This window comes from Synchiropus splendidus, chromosome 4 (assembly GCF_027744825.2).
Source record: "Synchiropus splendidus isolate RoL2022-P1 chromosome 4, RoL_Sspl_1.0, whole genome shotgun sequence".
Classification (NCBI taxonomy): domain Eukaryota; kingdom Metazoa; phylum Chordata; class Actinopteri; order Syngnathiformes; family Callionymidae; genus Synchiropus; species Synchiropus splendidus.
In genome coordinates, this window is record NC_071337.1 from 3,296,612 (window position 1) to 3,314,019 (window position 17,408).

General features: G+C 43.7%; 1 protein-coding gene across 2 annotated transcripts; it reads right to left on the bottom strand.

Moving 5' to 3' along the window:
* Window positions 1–338: 338 nt before the first annotated feature.
* tulp3 (TUB like protein 3) lies at window positions 339–17,213 on the bottom strand. 2 transcript variants are annotated; one of them, XM_053863841.1, is made up of 12 exons: window positions 17,110–17,213; window positions 12,890–12,925; window positions 12,204–12,255; window positions 9,130–9,292; window positions 8,442–8,639; window positions 6,561–6,694; window positions 5,810–5,998; window positions 5,617–5,729; window positions 3,784–3,901; window positions 3,608–3,706; window positions 3,365–3,536; window positions 339–1,447 (listed from the first exon to the last, which is right to left on the bottom strand). In XM_053863841.1, the coding sequence occupies exons 1-12, from the start codon at window positions 17,127–17,129 to the stop codon at window positions 1,314–1,316; spliced, it is 1,428 nt and encodes a 475-aa protein (XP_053719816.1). In that variant the 5' UTR covers window positions 17,130–17,213; the 3' UTR covers window positions 339–1,313. The 2 variants fall into 2 exon arrangements, with proteins under 2 accessions (XP_053719816.1, XP_053719817.1); XM_053863842.1 differs by lacking the exons at window positions 12,204–12,255; window positions 12,890–12,925; window positions 17,110–17,213 and adding an exon at window positions 10,637–11,012.
* Between the last annotated feature and the right edge of the window lie 195 nt (window positions 17,214–17,408).

The window sequence follows — 17,408 nt, forward strand, 5'->3', positions numbered from 1 at the left end:
AGTCCTGATGCAGAGACAAATTTCACCTCCGTTCAGAAAATGGATTCATGAAGTGCTGTCATTACTCCATCTTGAAAAGATGAGCAAGTTGGCCAAGGTTTGGTCTCCCTTCGTAGAACATGTTAGATCTTTGACATTTTGAGTGGTTTCTGACGACTAACATGTAACTGCAACTGGATCCTTTAAAAAAAAAAGTGCTTTGGGTCCCAGGGACGGTTGGGGTCCAGTGGTATTGACAAGTTTTCTTTTTTATTTTTGTACTTTACATATTCATGTATGCTTGTGTTGTTCACTGAAATGCTAAATCTAAATAAAGTTTTAAAAAAAACAAAAAAAAGCAGAGGACGTCCTTTAACAGGGAGGTGTTTTATTTTCTCATGGTAACCATCTAAAGTTGTCACAAAATCCAACGTCATCTTTAAGAAAATACAGCTCAACATCCTTGAAACTGAAGGCATTTCCTCAACTTTTTCTGTTAAAAATGGAATGTTTTTGCTTTTCACAACAATAGCACATATTTACAGTACCTCTCTCTGAAATTGCACCTGTTCTTTTTTTTGTTTACAAAACAATACAATTCAAAAACGACTGCTGGCACACAGTGGGATAGAATGAGTAAAGTTTCCACCTGATCATTTCTGAAGAAGAGTTCGCCTCTTTTCAATAAACCTCTGGGATATCTGTCGACTCGTCTTTAGTTTAAATGACTGCAGGCGATTCAAAATGTGCAATTCTGCATTGGATATTTTTGAAAGGACAAACGTGCAAAAACAAAGAACCGTGACAGGAACATGTGGTGTCGTCGCCAAGACCACGTTGACACCAGAGCAAGCAGAGACCTGGCGAAATATACAGAGAAGTGAGACGCCACCGTTGGAAGAAACCAGCTCTGTTTCCAGTTTGGTCCCTGGAGGCTCCGGTCTCGGTACCAAAACACTAGCATGACTCACATAAAAAAAACAAGTGTTTTGTATGAGATGGACTTCCTCAAGCCACTTCTCCAGAGCCCAGTAGGTGGCGCTCTCTGTGTAAAAATGACGTAAGGTTTCATTAAAATAGTGATACAAAGCCCATGCGTATAGAGTGCCACCTAGTGGGCTCAGAAGAGGAGGCTTCATGAAGGTGTAGAAGGCAAACGATGAATTCCAGCGACAGATGTCCGATACAAGGCAGAGTGGTGAGTTCACGTGAGGACCAGAGCACTAACAAACTGCACAGCTGCAGGAGAAACATTTCTACGATCTGCATGAGACGTGTCCCTTTTACTCCCACTATAAAGACAGGGACGTGGAGTCCACCTGTTAGCAGGGAGCTCATTCACAAGCCAGCTTGCTGTCAAAGCTGGACAGTCCGATGGCGAAGGCTTGGAGGGCGCACATGGGGTAGTTGAAGTCCAACGTGAACGTGTCCTCTGCCACTCTGCCGAACTGCATGACGATGTAATCGGCTGCAAGGCAAGACGGAGAGGAAATCAGAGGCAAATCAGAGACAAGATTTTTTTTTTTGCTTGGTGGACATCTTTGATGTTTGTCGTGTATCTTTAATGTCTTTGGCAAGTGTCTTTGTTGTCATTGGCTGTTGTGACATGTTGAATCATCTCATCTCATCTTTCATTCTTCATCTTTCATCTCATCTTTCATCTCATCTTTCACTCTTCATCTCATCTCATCTTTCATCTCATCTTTCATTCTTCATCTCATCTCATCTTTCATCTCATCTTTCATTCTTCATCTCATCTCATCTTTCATCTCATCTTTCATTCTTCATCTCATCTCATCTTTCATCTCATCTTTCATTCTTCATCTCATCTCATCTTTGATTCTTCATCTTTCATCTCATCTTTCATTCTTCATCTCATCTCATCTTTCATCTCATCTTTCATTCTTCATCTCATCTCATCTTTCATCTCATCTTTCATTCTTCATCTCATCTCATCTTTGATTCTTCATCTTTCATCTCATCTTTCATTCTTCATCTCATCTCATCTTTCATCTCATCTTTCATTCTTCATCTCATCTCATCTTTCATTCTTCATCTTTCATCTCATCTTTCATCTCATCTTTCATTCTTCATCTCATCTCATCTTTCATTCTTCATCTTTCATCTCATCTTTCATCTCATCTTTCATTCTTCATCTCATCTCATCGCAATCTTTCATCTCATCTCATCTCATCTCATCTCATCTCTCATCTCATCTTTCATCTCTCATCTCATCTCCCACCTCACCTCATATCTCATCTTTCATCTCATCTTTCATCTTTCATTCTTCATCTCTCATCTCATCTCCCACCTCACCTCATATCTCATCTTTCATCTCATCTTTCATCTTTCATTCTTCATCTCTCATCTCATCTCATCTCACCTCTCATATCTCATCTTTCATCTTTCATCTCATCTCTCATCTTTTATTCTTCATCTCATCTCATCTCTCATCTCATCTCTCATCTCATCTCCCACCTCACCTCTCATATCTCATCTTTCATCTTTCATCTCATCTCTCATCTCATCTCTCATCTCACCTCTCATATCTCATCTTTCATCTCTCATCTCATCTTTCATCTTTCATCTCATCTTTCATCGCATCTTTCATCTTTCATTCTTCATCTCATCTCTCATCTCATCTCACCTCTCATATCTCATCTTTCATCTCGCATCTCATCTTTCATCTCTCATCTCATCTTTCATCTTTCATTCTTCATCTCACCTCTCATATCTCATCTTTCATCTCTCATCTCATCTTTCATCTCATCTCATCTCATCTAATCTTTCATCTCTCATCTCATCTCCCACCTCACCTCTCACGCCTCTCATATCTCTCATGCCTCTCATATCTCATCTTTCATCTCTCATCTCTTACCTCACCTCTCATATCTCTCATACCTCTCATATCTCATCTCATCTCGTGGTGTTTGAATTGTAATAGTTTTCAGTAAAGTAAGTGAAATCCCTGGGAGATAGGGTGAGGAGTTCTGTCACTCTGGAGACACTCAGAGTAGAGCTGCTGCTTCTCCATGTGGAGAGGTGTCAGTTGAGGTGGCATCTCATGAGGGAGAAGGGGTGGCCTTCTGAAGCTGCTGCTGGTTTAAGCGGATATGGATGGATGGATTCATGGTACCGGATCGGAATCACAAAGCCCAGATCCGACCATAAAAGTCGGATCGGTGCGTCCCTAATTTATAGTAGGCTCAGCGTATTAGCAAGACAAGGACGTACATATTCTTCCATTTCTCCATCCCCCACTGCACAGCAAGGCAGCACAGAAAATCACAGGATAAATAAGAAGATCCAGAGACACAGACACATCAGCGACCCAATTGCAGCCCTTCCCCTCAAATGAGGAGAAAAATGGAGCGTAACAACTTACGGTCATTGTCATGAACTATCTGGAAGTTCTTCACTGAGGCTTGAGTTACGCGGCCGTGGAAGTTGAGCACGTAGGACTGCGTGTCGTCATTCCAGACCGGGGCCTTGTTATGCAGCTCGATGAGGGTGTCCAGCGTGTGGTTCTGCCACCGGCTCAGAAGACTCTGCTGCTCCTGCCGCACAGACACCAGCGTTGAGTCAGTAACAGACAACTTCACTGACATTTTCTCGGGGCGGCGCTCACATTTTGGGGCCTCACAGGCACTCTCTCGAAGTTCATGTTCATCCCCGGGATGACCACCGTCATCTTCCGAGGTCCTTTAAATCCAAGGACGTTGGTTTCCTGCCCGGCCATCAGCAAAACAGCCGTTAGAGCAGAAGCAAACGTGACCGCACGCCAGCAAAATCTCCCGCACTCACGTAGCAGACGGCCGCCAGCTCCTGCCGAGTGTTGCTCTCCTCCAGCAGCGCCCCCGGGTTCTTACAGGGATTGGTGCCGTTGTCGTACACCGTGAACTTGGTGCCCATCAGGTTGGACCTGGTGCAAATGAGAGGCAGTTGATCCTGTCACACCGTTCCAGTACAGGGCTCCAAATCTCGCAATGTCAGCATCACACACCAAACAAGTCGCTGTTCGACCACTACGCACGGCTCAGATGCATGGAAATATCTCCACACAGCAAGTGACATGACGCCATCGCAGAGACTGAGAGTTGCTGCTGCTGCTGCTGCCGCTTTTGTTGAGACCCACTGAAGCTCATCAAGGAGCTTTTTCAAAGGATCTGAAACTTTGATGTCAGAATCTGTGAACGTCCTCACTGGAGCTGCTGTCGCTGAAGAGCATACAATGATTTTTCACGCATTAACTGCTTTTGGATTAATAAAACTGTGAATGTTATGGTGTCCACGACAAGAACGACGGGAGAAGAGAACACATTGTTCACAGCACGACACCCATGTGGCGTCTCTACCGGTAGCATTGTGAGTGATGCTCCAGTATCCTGAGCAGGACGCCCGAAACGACATCATCAGTGCCTGTATAACGCCCTACTCTGAGCGGGATCACACTGGTCTCCATGACACTGGTTTCCAACCAGTAATTTGGCCCAATATGACCAAAATTCATGGTTTCTCAACCCCTTTGCATCTGTAGCTTGGGCATCGCGGTCGCCATGTTTGTTTACCGGCTTAATCTCGCTGTTATCCACATCTGGCGAGTCGCCACACTCGCGGCACGGAAGCGCTGTGATTGGTGGGATGTCTGACGCTGGTGACAGGAGGAAACCGCAGATATATTGTTTATCAAAGTAACTCATCGCTTCTTAGTTGGAGGAGCATTTTGGTGTTTTGTCTTGGCTCAAACCTCCCTCCCCTGCTCTTCATTACCGTGCAGCGAGCTGGTGTCACACAGCGCCTGGCTGAAATAGCTGGTTCTATTGATTTAACCAAGAGGCAAAGCTTTTATATTTTGTTTGAATGAATGAAGGTTTAAATGTGTGAACGTTTAGAAAACAGATCCACAGCTGATACAACTGTTGCTCATCTTGCAAAAATATATATGAAAGAAGGCGACCAAAATGTAGACACTTAGCTTGTAGTGAGGGAAAGAACAATGATCAAGACATGTATTTTTTTAAATGAATCCAGGTGAGCTGAGTCAAGCAGCTGCCCAGGAGACTCCTGCATCAGAGTGGCAACAGATACTGGGTTCATTCATCTCTGCTGACTATTATTTGACTCAGATGTGTGCTTTTATAAAAGGTTATTTTTGTACAAATAGATGTTTACAGCTTGTCTTTTACAAAGCAAGTTGTTAAGCCAGTCGTTGACATGGCGCGTCTGGAGGTGCATGAGCTGGGGCCGGGGTCATGGACTGGTGGCGTGGCTTTGGAAGCCCCTTTCCAAAATCCTGGCTAAAAGCCTGCTCTATCAGGATGAGGGATTTGACTTGTGGGGTAAAAAAAATGTAACACAATCATGGAATACTTTCAGTTCGGTAGCAGACGCTTCATAATTCATGAATACTCTTCTATTCCACAATAAATCACAGTCGAAAATTATGTGCCATGTAAAAGTTCAACAGCAGGGGGCGCCAAATATCTATCTACACAAAATGAAGGTCAAACGTAAGAATACATATTAGTATCAGACCATTGGTTTTCTTTCTTCTTCACCACTGAACTATCCTGGTCGAAGAAAACTGCACATCTCAGGGTCAAATGAGAAGAGCTATTTGCAAGAGTGTGACTCTACCTCAGTTTACCGATGAAACTCTCTCCCTCTCTGGAAAGGTCTGTGGCATCCACTGAAATGAGGTAATTTGACGTCTTGCTCTTTTTCCTCTTGCGTCCCGCTAAGAGAAACACCTGAATAGAGAGGGAATGAAGGTGAGGTTCGGGTGGGTGAGGTGAAGTAGAGTGGTCCCATCCATCGCGCCACAGCTCACCCTCTTGCCATCCTCCCGCTCCATGTGCATGAAGTAGGTGGGGTACAGACCACGGTCCATGCCTTTCTTGTCCCTGCTGATTCTGCACTTCACAATGACGCCGCGTGGTGCTGGACGCAGGACGAACTCTTCCAAGTTGGTGACGTCGAGCAGAGAATTCTCTGCACTTGGAGACGGTGTTGATGCGTCCTGCGAGTGAGGAAGGCCACAGTCACTGCTTGTGTGCATGTGAATGACAAGACTGACTGAAGTATATTTTGAGGAGCACCATCAAGCTCGAACCCCGTACACTGAATATTTAAAAGAAAATAACAATCAAATAATCATAAAAGAAGGAAATATGGCCTGAGCATTTTTTTCCAATTCAAACATCGCAACGTAACAGAATGCGATTTTTGATTTGCAAAGGCTATTTGTTATTTTATTTGCTTATTTGCTTTTGAGCCATTTCACTCAGATCGTGACATATTTTTGCCACGTTTCACACCCCCTTCTGGAGGTTCCTTGGGCCAAAAAAGTGCACGTTGCTGTCAAACTGAGCACCTGCACACGGAAAAAAGGATTATATTCCGTCTGATTTCACGTGATTCTTATTCGGATTACAGCTATAAAAGTCACCAAAGCCAGAACTCCAACATTTCACACGACCATACGCTGATTCTCCTCACAGCAGGGTTCAAAGTGGTGTGAGTCCTTCTGGTCCCACTCACTGTCTAGACCTAGTGGGCTGTAAACAGTGCGAGTCAGTCACCTGGCTGTCTTTACCACTGGCTGCAGACGTCGGCCTTGTCCCACCTGCGTTCGGGGACAGAGAGCGAGGCTGCTCTTCGTCTGCGTTATCCTCCGGCTCACTGGATTCATCAAAGTTCAAGCTGCCAGACAGACCTGAGGAACACAGCAATAGTACAGTTTGAGAAGATGCACCACGTACACCAGCGTTTTTCAACCGGGGTGAGGCGTGTGCCGTGAGAGACCGCCAGGTATGATCCAGTTTTACCTCATTGGTCCGGAGATAGAGCTGGGCGATATGATGACATTAAATCATGACAGTTAAATGTTGTTGAGGAGCAACCAAGGTGAGGAGATCACATGGATTCACTGACACTCTTTCTCTCCACTCTACTGTAGAGCTCCGGTGTGTTGATCTGTCCCTCAGTCAAAGCAGCGCTGCTGTGGTGCGCCGCGCTCCTCTTCCCACACACTCACAGCCAAGAAGCCGCTCACATGTGCAACTTCCAGCTGTTTTTAAAGCTGATGCGCCTCTAACTGGACCACACACTTTCACCACAGAACCATGGAGGGTGGGAGGGAGGGATCCTTGTGGGAGCCGCCACCAGGCCAAAGACTGTCTGCACCGCAGAGCTAACAGGGCTAACGGCTAACCTGAAGTGTCTCACTTCCAAACTTGATTGATACTCGTGGACTGTCAAAGTTTGCTTTGTGGTTTAAAAGTTGGTGAAAAACTAAATGCACAACAAAATAAATGCGCTCCAAAATGTGAAGAGAGAAAGAATCAATGTTTTTATGAAGCAAGTTCAGGCAAAGAAGCTAAGGATTTGTCTGGAAACTCCAAACGACAGTAAAATCATGCAAAAGAGAAGTGATAAAATCCAAACAGCAATTTAAAATAAGAAAATAAATAAATAAATCATGATATATTTTGCTATATTACCAGCCCCTTTCTGGACACAATTGAAACAAATTTCCTGCAATTTGTTTCCACAAATAGCCTTGCAAAATAACAAGCGAGTGTCAGTCGCAACAGTTTTTCACAAATGAATAGGGATTTTCTATAGGTTGTTAAGCACAAGTGCACTTTGGCCCAGGTTCCTTTGGGGGTGAGTCCCAGGATTTCTTCAATGAACCAAGCGTGCCGTGACTAGAAAAAAGTTGAAAAACACTGGTGTACACAATGATATATAATCAATAATAGAATACTTTGACAAATATCCACTAACAACTATTGTTATAGTGTATCAAGCCAAAACTAAGAAGTGTCGACCGTGCTCAGGTCAGTCATCACTGCCTTGCTTTTGTCACAGTAAGGTGAGAGAGATTAATCTGGAGAAACATAAAAGTAGACAACAAATGATACGAGTCATTCCAGCGGAAGAGGGTTTCACTGGTGTAATAGCAGGCGTATCCACGGGATTCAACCACGAAGGTGAAGTCACAGCACTGACCCCTGGGCTCCAATTAAAGCAGCTGTGACGGAATCACAGTGGAACAGCAGCGAGTAAACATCCCTACAGATCCTTCAGCACAGCTTTTGCAGATATATATATATATATATATAACAATCACATGAGCCAGTTTAATGTAAATGTCTCCTTCTAATGAGGTCAAACAAGTGGACCCCGGGCTGTTTCAATAGAATAGTTGACAAGGTAAACCCCATTCTCTTTCGCTGTCAACTTGCCAATAAACGTGGAGAAAGACAGCACTAATGATGCTACAGTGACAATGGAAGGCCTATTATAAACGACCTACTTCTCCTGCAACACCATCTACCAGACTCACTGCCAGGAATTCTGAAGCCCATGTGAGAGGACTCGGACGGGCCACTGCTCTTGGATAAAGATTGTACTTTGCTTGAGTTTTTAGCAATAATGTTCGTGGAAGGACTTGTTACCTTGTTTCTGGAGCAGTTCGTGAATGTCTGCTTTCGGCTCCAGCAGCATTTCAGTGTCCCCCACCCTCTCGGGCTCTTCAGCTGCAACAGGGGATTTGGGCTGTGGCTGCTGCGGGGACTGGCACACCGACACGATTTGAATTTTTGTACCCTTGTCAGGAGTGTCTGGTCCCAGGAATGCTGCCGGACCATCGATACCTGGACAGACACAGCCAACACATTTAGACAAGGTTCACAGTGTTCAGTTCCAAATGTCAAGGAGGGATTTCACTGAGCGAACTGTTGTCTTCCGTCAATGGCTTCAACAGCTGGTGCTGCAAGTCGCCCAAGAAAACATCACCAACATTTGCACCACCAGTGCTCCAGCTGCCAACAGGAAATGACTTCCCTCCGAAATCCACCAAGTCCCACAGAGGACGCCAGTGTCATATGTGCTCCCAGGCGTTGCAGCACATCCACTTTAGAACAGTCCCTTTCCTCAGCCACTCTGTCTGTCCGAAAGCACGTGGCCATTTCTTTCAGCTTCTCTCAGTTCCAGAACCAACAATGGGCCCAAGGTCACAGAGAAATCTGGCACGCACATACACACTGTGGATCGAATGCCACCAAATAAACACTTCCTGCAAAATGATGGTAACCAGTCCGCTCAGGAAGACTACGACACCATAAGAGCCATGGGCTCTCTTACCTTCCATGATGACATCATTGGTGACGTTTAAATGAGACTCCACGAGAGGAGCCTGCTCCTCGCCGCGTCTTGCGCGGTTGCGTCGTGGCCGAGCTTCTGGATTCGGCTGGACCATCAGAGGTTCTTGTCTTTTTCTGCGCTGTTTTTGTTCCAGCAGTGCCCTCTGAACAGAAACACATGAAGAAGCCTCTTTTAGTTACTACGGCCATCATCGGCAGAACCGACTGCCTGAGCGCTGCAGGGAGTATCGATCTGTTCAAAGGTGACCATCATAATTACTTTGCTTTTGAACGCTGATTTAATTTCAGGATTTTTGATGACGCTTTATCACTGAAACGCTCCTGCCAAAATGCTACCTCCATTAGCTCTGCTGTTTCCCCACTAGAGCCAGCCCAACCTGGGACATGATGGGGCTTTTCACACTGTGGATTCTGCCTCAGGTGGCCTGAGTCTGATGAGTCAAAATAGCTGGTTTGTGACCCGCCACCAAGCAGATCTCAAGGAAGTCGTCATCAGCAGGGCGACACTAAGGTCGCGACCCCTGACCTATTCACCACCATTAGCTTCACTTCTTAACACTACAAGTTGTCGTCACCTCAGATATGAACTGGTGACGGAGCTCAGCCGTGGCTGCAACAGAACGTGGCGTTTCACAGCCAAAACTAAACATGGAAGAGTCTTGTCATGTTTGTTTTACAAGGAAACAGCGGAAACAAGCTGCGTAATACGGAGCGTCTTGACTGATCCACGCTGCTCTCACAACACCTTAAACACAGTGAGAGAGATGACTGAGGATGGAGAAGGTTTCTATCAGTGAAGTTCAGATCCAGACGTCAGAAATGATCCACGAATCGTCTGGCGATCTTCAGTGACTTCAGAAAAAACAGCGTCTTTCCTCCTGGCTGTTCTCCTCATGAAAACATTCGTCACTGAACTGAATCTGTACGTCAATAAAATCAGACGTTTATCAGCCTAATAAAGGTGAAAACACAAGTTATCAACAGCAGAGCGCTTCCTGAAGTCCTCTCATGTCTCAAGTGTATGTCAGGGTCTGCGAGCGAAAACACTGTATGATATTTCACATATTTCAGGGGCTCTGAAATCTGCTACAGTGATTACCAGACTCAACTTAATTCTCAAGTTTGTATCAGATGACAGGAGGAACAACTCAACGCCTTGAAGTCGTATTTTAGTAACTTTTCTGTAAAATATGTTTAAAAATGTACTTCTACATTGAAAATGATGGCTTCATAAACATTCACCACTGGCATTTAACCCTTCTAGTTTGGTTTTCAGATCAGAATGTGGCCTCATGTAGGATTTCCTGTGTCCGGAAAAGCAAAGAAGAGTAGGTCAAAGCATGAATAAAGTTAACAACATGGGATATAGTGGTTTACAGCAGCCGTAGTTCTACAGTTACTGCAATGCACTATCATTTCACACAATCAACACATCATTAGTTAGTTAGTTCCTCATGTAAACTAATGAAAGAATGTAAATAACAAACCAGCTCCAGTGACATCCTGACAATCCAGCATCAAACTTTCACTCGGCTTGATCAAAAACGTTCCTCCTTACAGACCAGAAGATGCGGAAGACACAAAACAAAAAGCCTTGTCGGCACACTGTGTTGGTCCGCGGGTCTGCCTCTGGCGTGTTTGTGTCAGTGCATGTGTCCACGCTAGTGAACAGCATCGTGCAGAATCAGTCATTAGCAGTGAGGAGGAGAGAGGAGGGGAGAGGGCACTGAGGGAGTGTTATTCAGCGGCACTCATGGATGAATCAGGCAGATTTAGACACGCTCACACCAGAAAGCAAACTCTTCACTCACTGTGTCACCGTGACAGTGACAGTTACTACAAGAGTAAAAGCAACAAATTCAATGGAAAGAAATTGAAAAACATGAGTAGAATCAACAGGAAGTATCAACAAAATGAAGTTGCAATACATTTCTCTCAGTAATAATATGGAGCCCAACACGACTATGTGAGTACTCGATAATGAGAGAAGTAAAATCATTCGGATGGGATCGCTGAGAATATAAAATGCCAATGGAATTGTTTGAAAAGTTATACAACATAAATGAAAAAGACTCAACTAAAGCTGACACTTCTTACTGATGCCAGATTCTCATGATGAGATTCAAAAAATGACCCAGTTGCATCATGTTCAACATCCATTCTGCTTCAGACCTCAGCATTTTTCCGCGCACACAGTCGTCACTCTTCAAAATGTGCTCGAGCACAAAGCCCAAGATGAAGGCAGCAACAGGCGAACACTAAATCCTTCTCACCAACCCGTCCCACTTGCTGTTTTCAGCTTTGTGTGCACGAAAGCAGGGTGGCGCCTGCAGCTTCAATCAGAGAGCAGGGCACTGCTGCTCTGTGGCCACAGAATGGGTTTGGCATTCATCTCAAAGGACTCAAGAGGAAAGAGATGAAAGCAGAACATCTCTGAAAGTGTAAGGGCACTGAGCATTGTTGTGAATGGATGAAGAAACCAGCCTAGTTTACTAAACTGCACCTGAATTGGAGAGAAATCTTGTTGTCATAATACACTACTCACAATAAGTGAGTAATATTGTCACTTTTTTTGGTCAGAATTGTCATGAAATAAGTAATAGTTCCCTTTGCTATAACTAATAATGAGATGAAACACTTTCATCACTTCAATATTTATGACCCCAACAATTCAGACACTAACAACGGGTGTTTCCACCAGTACGCCTCACAAGCTGTGTGCCTGAGGGCATAGGTCCTTAGGTACTGGTCATCACTGTGGTGCATCGCTCGTGAGCTTGAGACACACCAAGGCAACATCCACCAACACAGTGATGTCACGTGTTCAGCTGCTCGAATGGTGAACAGAGAATGACTTACTTAAAATACCAGATTGATTTTTAAAGCCTCAGAATGTTGAAATGAATGTTATATTGGGAGAATTCGCCCAATATGTAAGGTGGAAAACCAAAAATGAAGTGTGTCTATCACCCTAATACAACTGCCTCTGTATCAAAACGCAATCCAATGAGGACAAGTAAACTTTATATTACAAAACAAAATGTGGGCTCTTACCTGCTTTTCTAGTTTCTGCTGCATGAAACTAGCGCTGTCATCTTCAATTCCGCTGCGAAGCCAAGAGAACAGTGGTGATGAGTTTGATGACGGAGAAAGGACCAATCACATTTTTATATCGTAGAAGAACAGAAAGACGACATTTAGGAAGTAAAAATGAATAATTGTTCAGTGTATTACACTTTTATTATCATGCACATTGTACGTTGAGTGATGGAAAGAGAGATACAGGGGACATATATTCTCACATCCTGGGATGAGGAGTAGAGTCTGTGTGCGGGTGAAGCGCTTTAACGTTGAAGTAACTTTAATCACTGTTGAGCAACAGAGACTTCCATGTGGTTCTCAGGTCATTTTTGTGAGTGGGTCTAAGCCTATGTTGCTTAGATACATGGGGGGAGGGAACTCACTACCCGACAGCACATTTTAAAATTCCTCCTGAGCTCATGTACCTTCCTTCCAGTTACACTTTCTCACATTTAACTCAAATGAAGATGCACTCTTCCTTATTTTTTAATAATGCAAGCAATTAATGCCCACAAAGGACACGCCCCATACATGAATAAGCAATAATAACCATCTCCCAATAACCTCTTTCATAAATCCAGGTTTTACCCTGACACCCAATAAGATCCTTCTTTGGAATCAAGAAGAAATCTGCATATGGGACCACGAGGGATGCTCACCTTGATGATGTGTTGAAACTGGATGAGCTGGAGGGTCTTCATGTAAAACCATTGATGCAAAAAGTAGAAAAGGAGAGAGGGAGAATGAGGTGAAATTAGATTTGGAATTATAGGCAAACATAATATCAAGCACGATAAAAAGTACCAACAGTACTACAAGGACAACAGTACCATAATATTTACCACAGCAAATACAAACTATTTTGACTATCTTGTGTAAAACTAACATATATATATATATATATATATATTTTTTTTTTTGTTTTGTTTTGTTTTTTTTACCGGTTGACAGAAACATGAGTATCATGAATAGGCTTAACAGATGATAATCGAAATGAGGGTTTTACTTAGTTCATCTCAGATCAGCACAGGCATTGTTCAGGACAAACGCACACACCAGGTGCCTCATCACAGCTGTAGGTGATCAATGTTTCATCAGCTTGGGTGACTAGAGACACTCCTGTTGCCTCTTCCTTGTGTCTCACAGCGTAACCATGGAGATCTGGACTCCATCCACACTACACACCTCCAACAGCATTGATTAAAAAACCTGCAGCCAGTGCTTTGTAATTGTATTCCCAGGCTTAGAACCAAGCTGTGAAGAAAGGCTGCAGAAGACTTTCAGTCCACAAAAAATGAAATACCACAATTTGGACTCATGCTGGACTTTTATTACAAGTAATGTCTTGAACGAAGGCTTTGGTCAGTCTATCGTATCACTACATTCTATGACAAGCACCCTAGTTTCTATCTTTCCCTAACAGCACCATCGACAGTGGCAGAAACACATCGCACATTTTTGACGCCTAAAAACCGGAGGAGAAGACCGGAGAAAATATCGAGAATAACCCTGTTGTTCAACTATGAAACATAAGGTTTGCTATCTGACCCAAAGAGGAACATGGTTGAGCATCTACCTGTAAGACCAACGGCTGAAGGCAGGCAAAGATCCTCCATTATCGACAGTATCCATGGATTTAATCACTTTGGAATGTGACTACTGAACACTGAAACGGCGCATCTGTGTCAGCTGTAGGTGTAACTCGGCTCTACTAAGCCCAGAAAGCTCCTGGAGCCATTATGTCACTGAGACACAGTAGCGCCGTCCCACCCAGGGGAGCTCAACGTGCAGATGTCAAACGGAAGCTTAGGGCCGTTGCCATGACTCCTCCCTAAAGACAACACGTTTCCAAAGCTAAAATAAGAATATGCAAAGGATACTGCACAACGTATTCCCAATTAAAAATCCTCTGACTCACCAACACGTCATTGGATTGTGTTTTCGGTCGTTCCTCTTATGTGGATATTTCAGACTCATCCATTGTCAAATTTCAACAACGTGAGACTTCTAGAGAAGACACGGGGAGAGGACTTTGTGTCCAGTTACTAGGTAACTAAGGCAGTATTTTTCTCGCACAGTAATGAGAGCGGGAAATAAGAAAGCTCTGAGACGATTAGGGGCCTGTTTGTGTATGTTTGTCCTGAGAGAGCAGGATGAAATGACAAACCAGGAGGATGATGATGAGCAAAGGGGATTGTTCACCACAGGGAATAGTCGTTGAGCTCCAAACAAATGGTGAAAATAAGCAACAACAGTTGATAATTACACTGTAACCCAGGGGACTGTGACGTCGTATTCCTTCCTTCATACGCACATTACATAGAGAAGACTATCGTGACGCAAAGTTGCAACAACCTCGTCTGGTGACACTGACTCTGAACAGATTCCTGTGTCCATTGGATGAAAAACACCCCGAAAGAATTTCAGCTCCCTCCACCACAGGGATGGTTGAAGGCCGCTCCATTTTTAAGCCAAATGAAGGCAATATCAAGTTGCACAGATCAATCAATCGGGAAATGTATTTCCCTGAAAAAGCATGAGATTAGATGAAGGCCTTTCACGGCTGGTCAGAAAAAAAGCAGCCTGCACTCCAACCCCTTACGTCAAGCAACACTCGCTCGCACATGTGTGACAGTCAGATGGCTAAGCAAATAATCTGAAAGATAATGGGTTTTACAAGGCTAGCTCACCAGCCTGTCGAACAATAGTAGAATAGCTCTTTAACTTGTTCTACTATTTAAGAAAACATTTCTTATTTATTTCCCATTTGCACCCGTGTACACACAAAACATTTGGATCGCTGAGTCGCACCACTGCATATATGATGGGCTGGGCGGCCAGTCGAAGAGCCGGCTATTTCAAGTACTGGAGCTAGCTAATGTTCAAGAGTGCATTCATGGATTTATTTCATTTTATTTCTGTAAAAGTTGCCAAAATGTGCGTATACATTGAGCAAATTGGGGATGGATGGGCGGCACACATACATGGTGGAGCTGGGGATATGAGTAAGAAGGACCCTGGTAGCACTACAGTGGCCTCAAGTGGACAAAATGTAAGTCTCACAATAGAAGGATTAATGAGGTCCAGCAATTTGTTTGAATGAATAAGGATAAAATTATAAACGTTGCTTCAAGTTCTTTGGGGTGCAGCATCTTCCAACTGTACAATGTGACTTCAAAATCAAGATGCAACATTGTCAGTATACTTGTTTGTGAAGATTCTAGACGTATGTTCTGAATATATGCAAATTGCTTATCACTGTTTTCAACATTTAGAAACTATTACAACAGTCGCCATAGCTGACTTTCTCTGACTTTCTGACTTTCATAGCTTGGGAATTTCTCTTTGGAGATGAATAAAGTATTTATCTATCTATCTGACGTCGACCGATCACTAGGTATCGCGCCCCTAAACACAAAAACCTGGGGGAAACACAAGACTGCTCTCTCACTTGGAGCCCAGTTATGTGCCACTAAATATTTCACTGACGTAGTCCAGCCGGAGCTCCACCAGACAGTGTACTCCCACATCAAATTAATTGTTTTTCAGCTGTTCTTTAGACTGCCTAGATGCTGCATGTGTCATGAGTGTAAGATTTTTGTTTTCTTTCTCACGAAGAGGCAAAAAAAAGGTGTATGTCTGTGATCGACAGCATAAGACCTCATTGGAGCATCGCTAAACAATTAAATTCCTAGTTTATCCAACTATATAATTCCGGACCAGAAGTCTTCTTTAAAGTCCAGATGATACATTTGCGATGGGCAAGAGAGCTTTTTTGTTCCTTATCTGGAGAACTTGGACAGTCTGTCTTCAGAGGTTTGAACTGATCAGGTTGGCCTCGGCGGCGAGCTTTAAATGACTGTCCACCTCTATGATCATCCCCCAGGCCAGCAGAGGTGTGGAACATCTCACGTTTAAATATCACCCCGAGCATGAAAAAGTAAGATTTTCAACACACGGATACTGATTTTCAAAAGATGTCATACTCCTCTCAAACCCCAAACATGAAGATAAAAAAACCCACTATTGAATGTTTGTGTCTGTGGAGCAATTCAACACAGTATCTTTAAGATCAACAACATTTCAAACGTTCTTTAACCTACAGGGCCGATCAAAACCTACGACAATACCTTCAGTGAAATGCCGATAATGAAAGCATCTTTTGAAGCACCAACCATAATAAAAACAATACTGCAAGAGAGACTGGATCTAAATGGGACGCCACAGAAAACCTGAGCATAAATGCTAGAGGAACATGATCCAACATGATTTTTTTTGTTTGTGCTGGCCTGTGTTGATCACTAGGACTTTGTGAACAGCGTTTAGAAAATTGCTATGGAGATAACGCGTTATTCTAGTCCTATTATAGGATTCGATACACCAGATTACATCGGTTATTATTCAATAATGCATTGAAACACAACAAAAACTGCAAACTTTGGCGATGAATGGCGAACTCAGTTGCGATGAGAGAGACAACTGTTATAAAAACCCTGCGCTTCATACGTAAATTCCAAACTTTGCGTCACTATTTCGGGTCTTTTAAACGGGTGCAGATTGTTTTTATTCCTCGCCGCACATTCGCTGCTTCACCGCACGACTGTGTAAATCCACGTCCCTCACTACTGGCCTTCTGTTTATTTGGACTAAACACACCGATTAAAGCCGTTTTCTTGAAGCTGTGAGGCGTTCAATGTAGCCTTTATATGCCGTTATGCGCTAGCGTTAGCATTAGCTCCAGCAACCCTTAATAAAAGTTGTCGGCGAGCATCCAGTTTGGTTTTTTTTTCCTGGCGACGCAACGATAGGAATGTCACATGGCTTTCTGCTATAAGGTCGAGCCTATGCAGGACGCTGTGATAGTGTAATATGCCCTTACCTTATGCTGTAATAACTCATGTTTGTAGACGGTTGCTAGGGAGAATCCTCGTGTCGCTGGACTTTTTAGTCTGTGGACGCTTTACAAGAAAAACTGCTCCCTAGTTACCAAGCCTTTCAGAAACGGAGCTTCCCATTGGCTGCCTGCAAAGGAAGGCGCCACGCGATTGGTGGCTAATCCTTTGAAGGGTGGGATCAGCTGTTTGACGAACCGCTGTTTTTGTTTTGAAATAACTCACAGAGCTATTTGGATTTGGGGGTAACAGAAAGGCACTCGAGTCAGAGCACAGAAAAAAATGC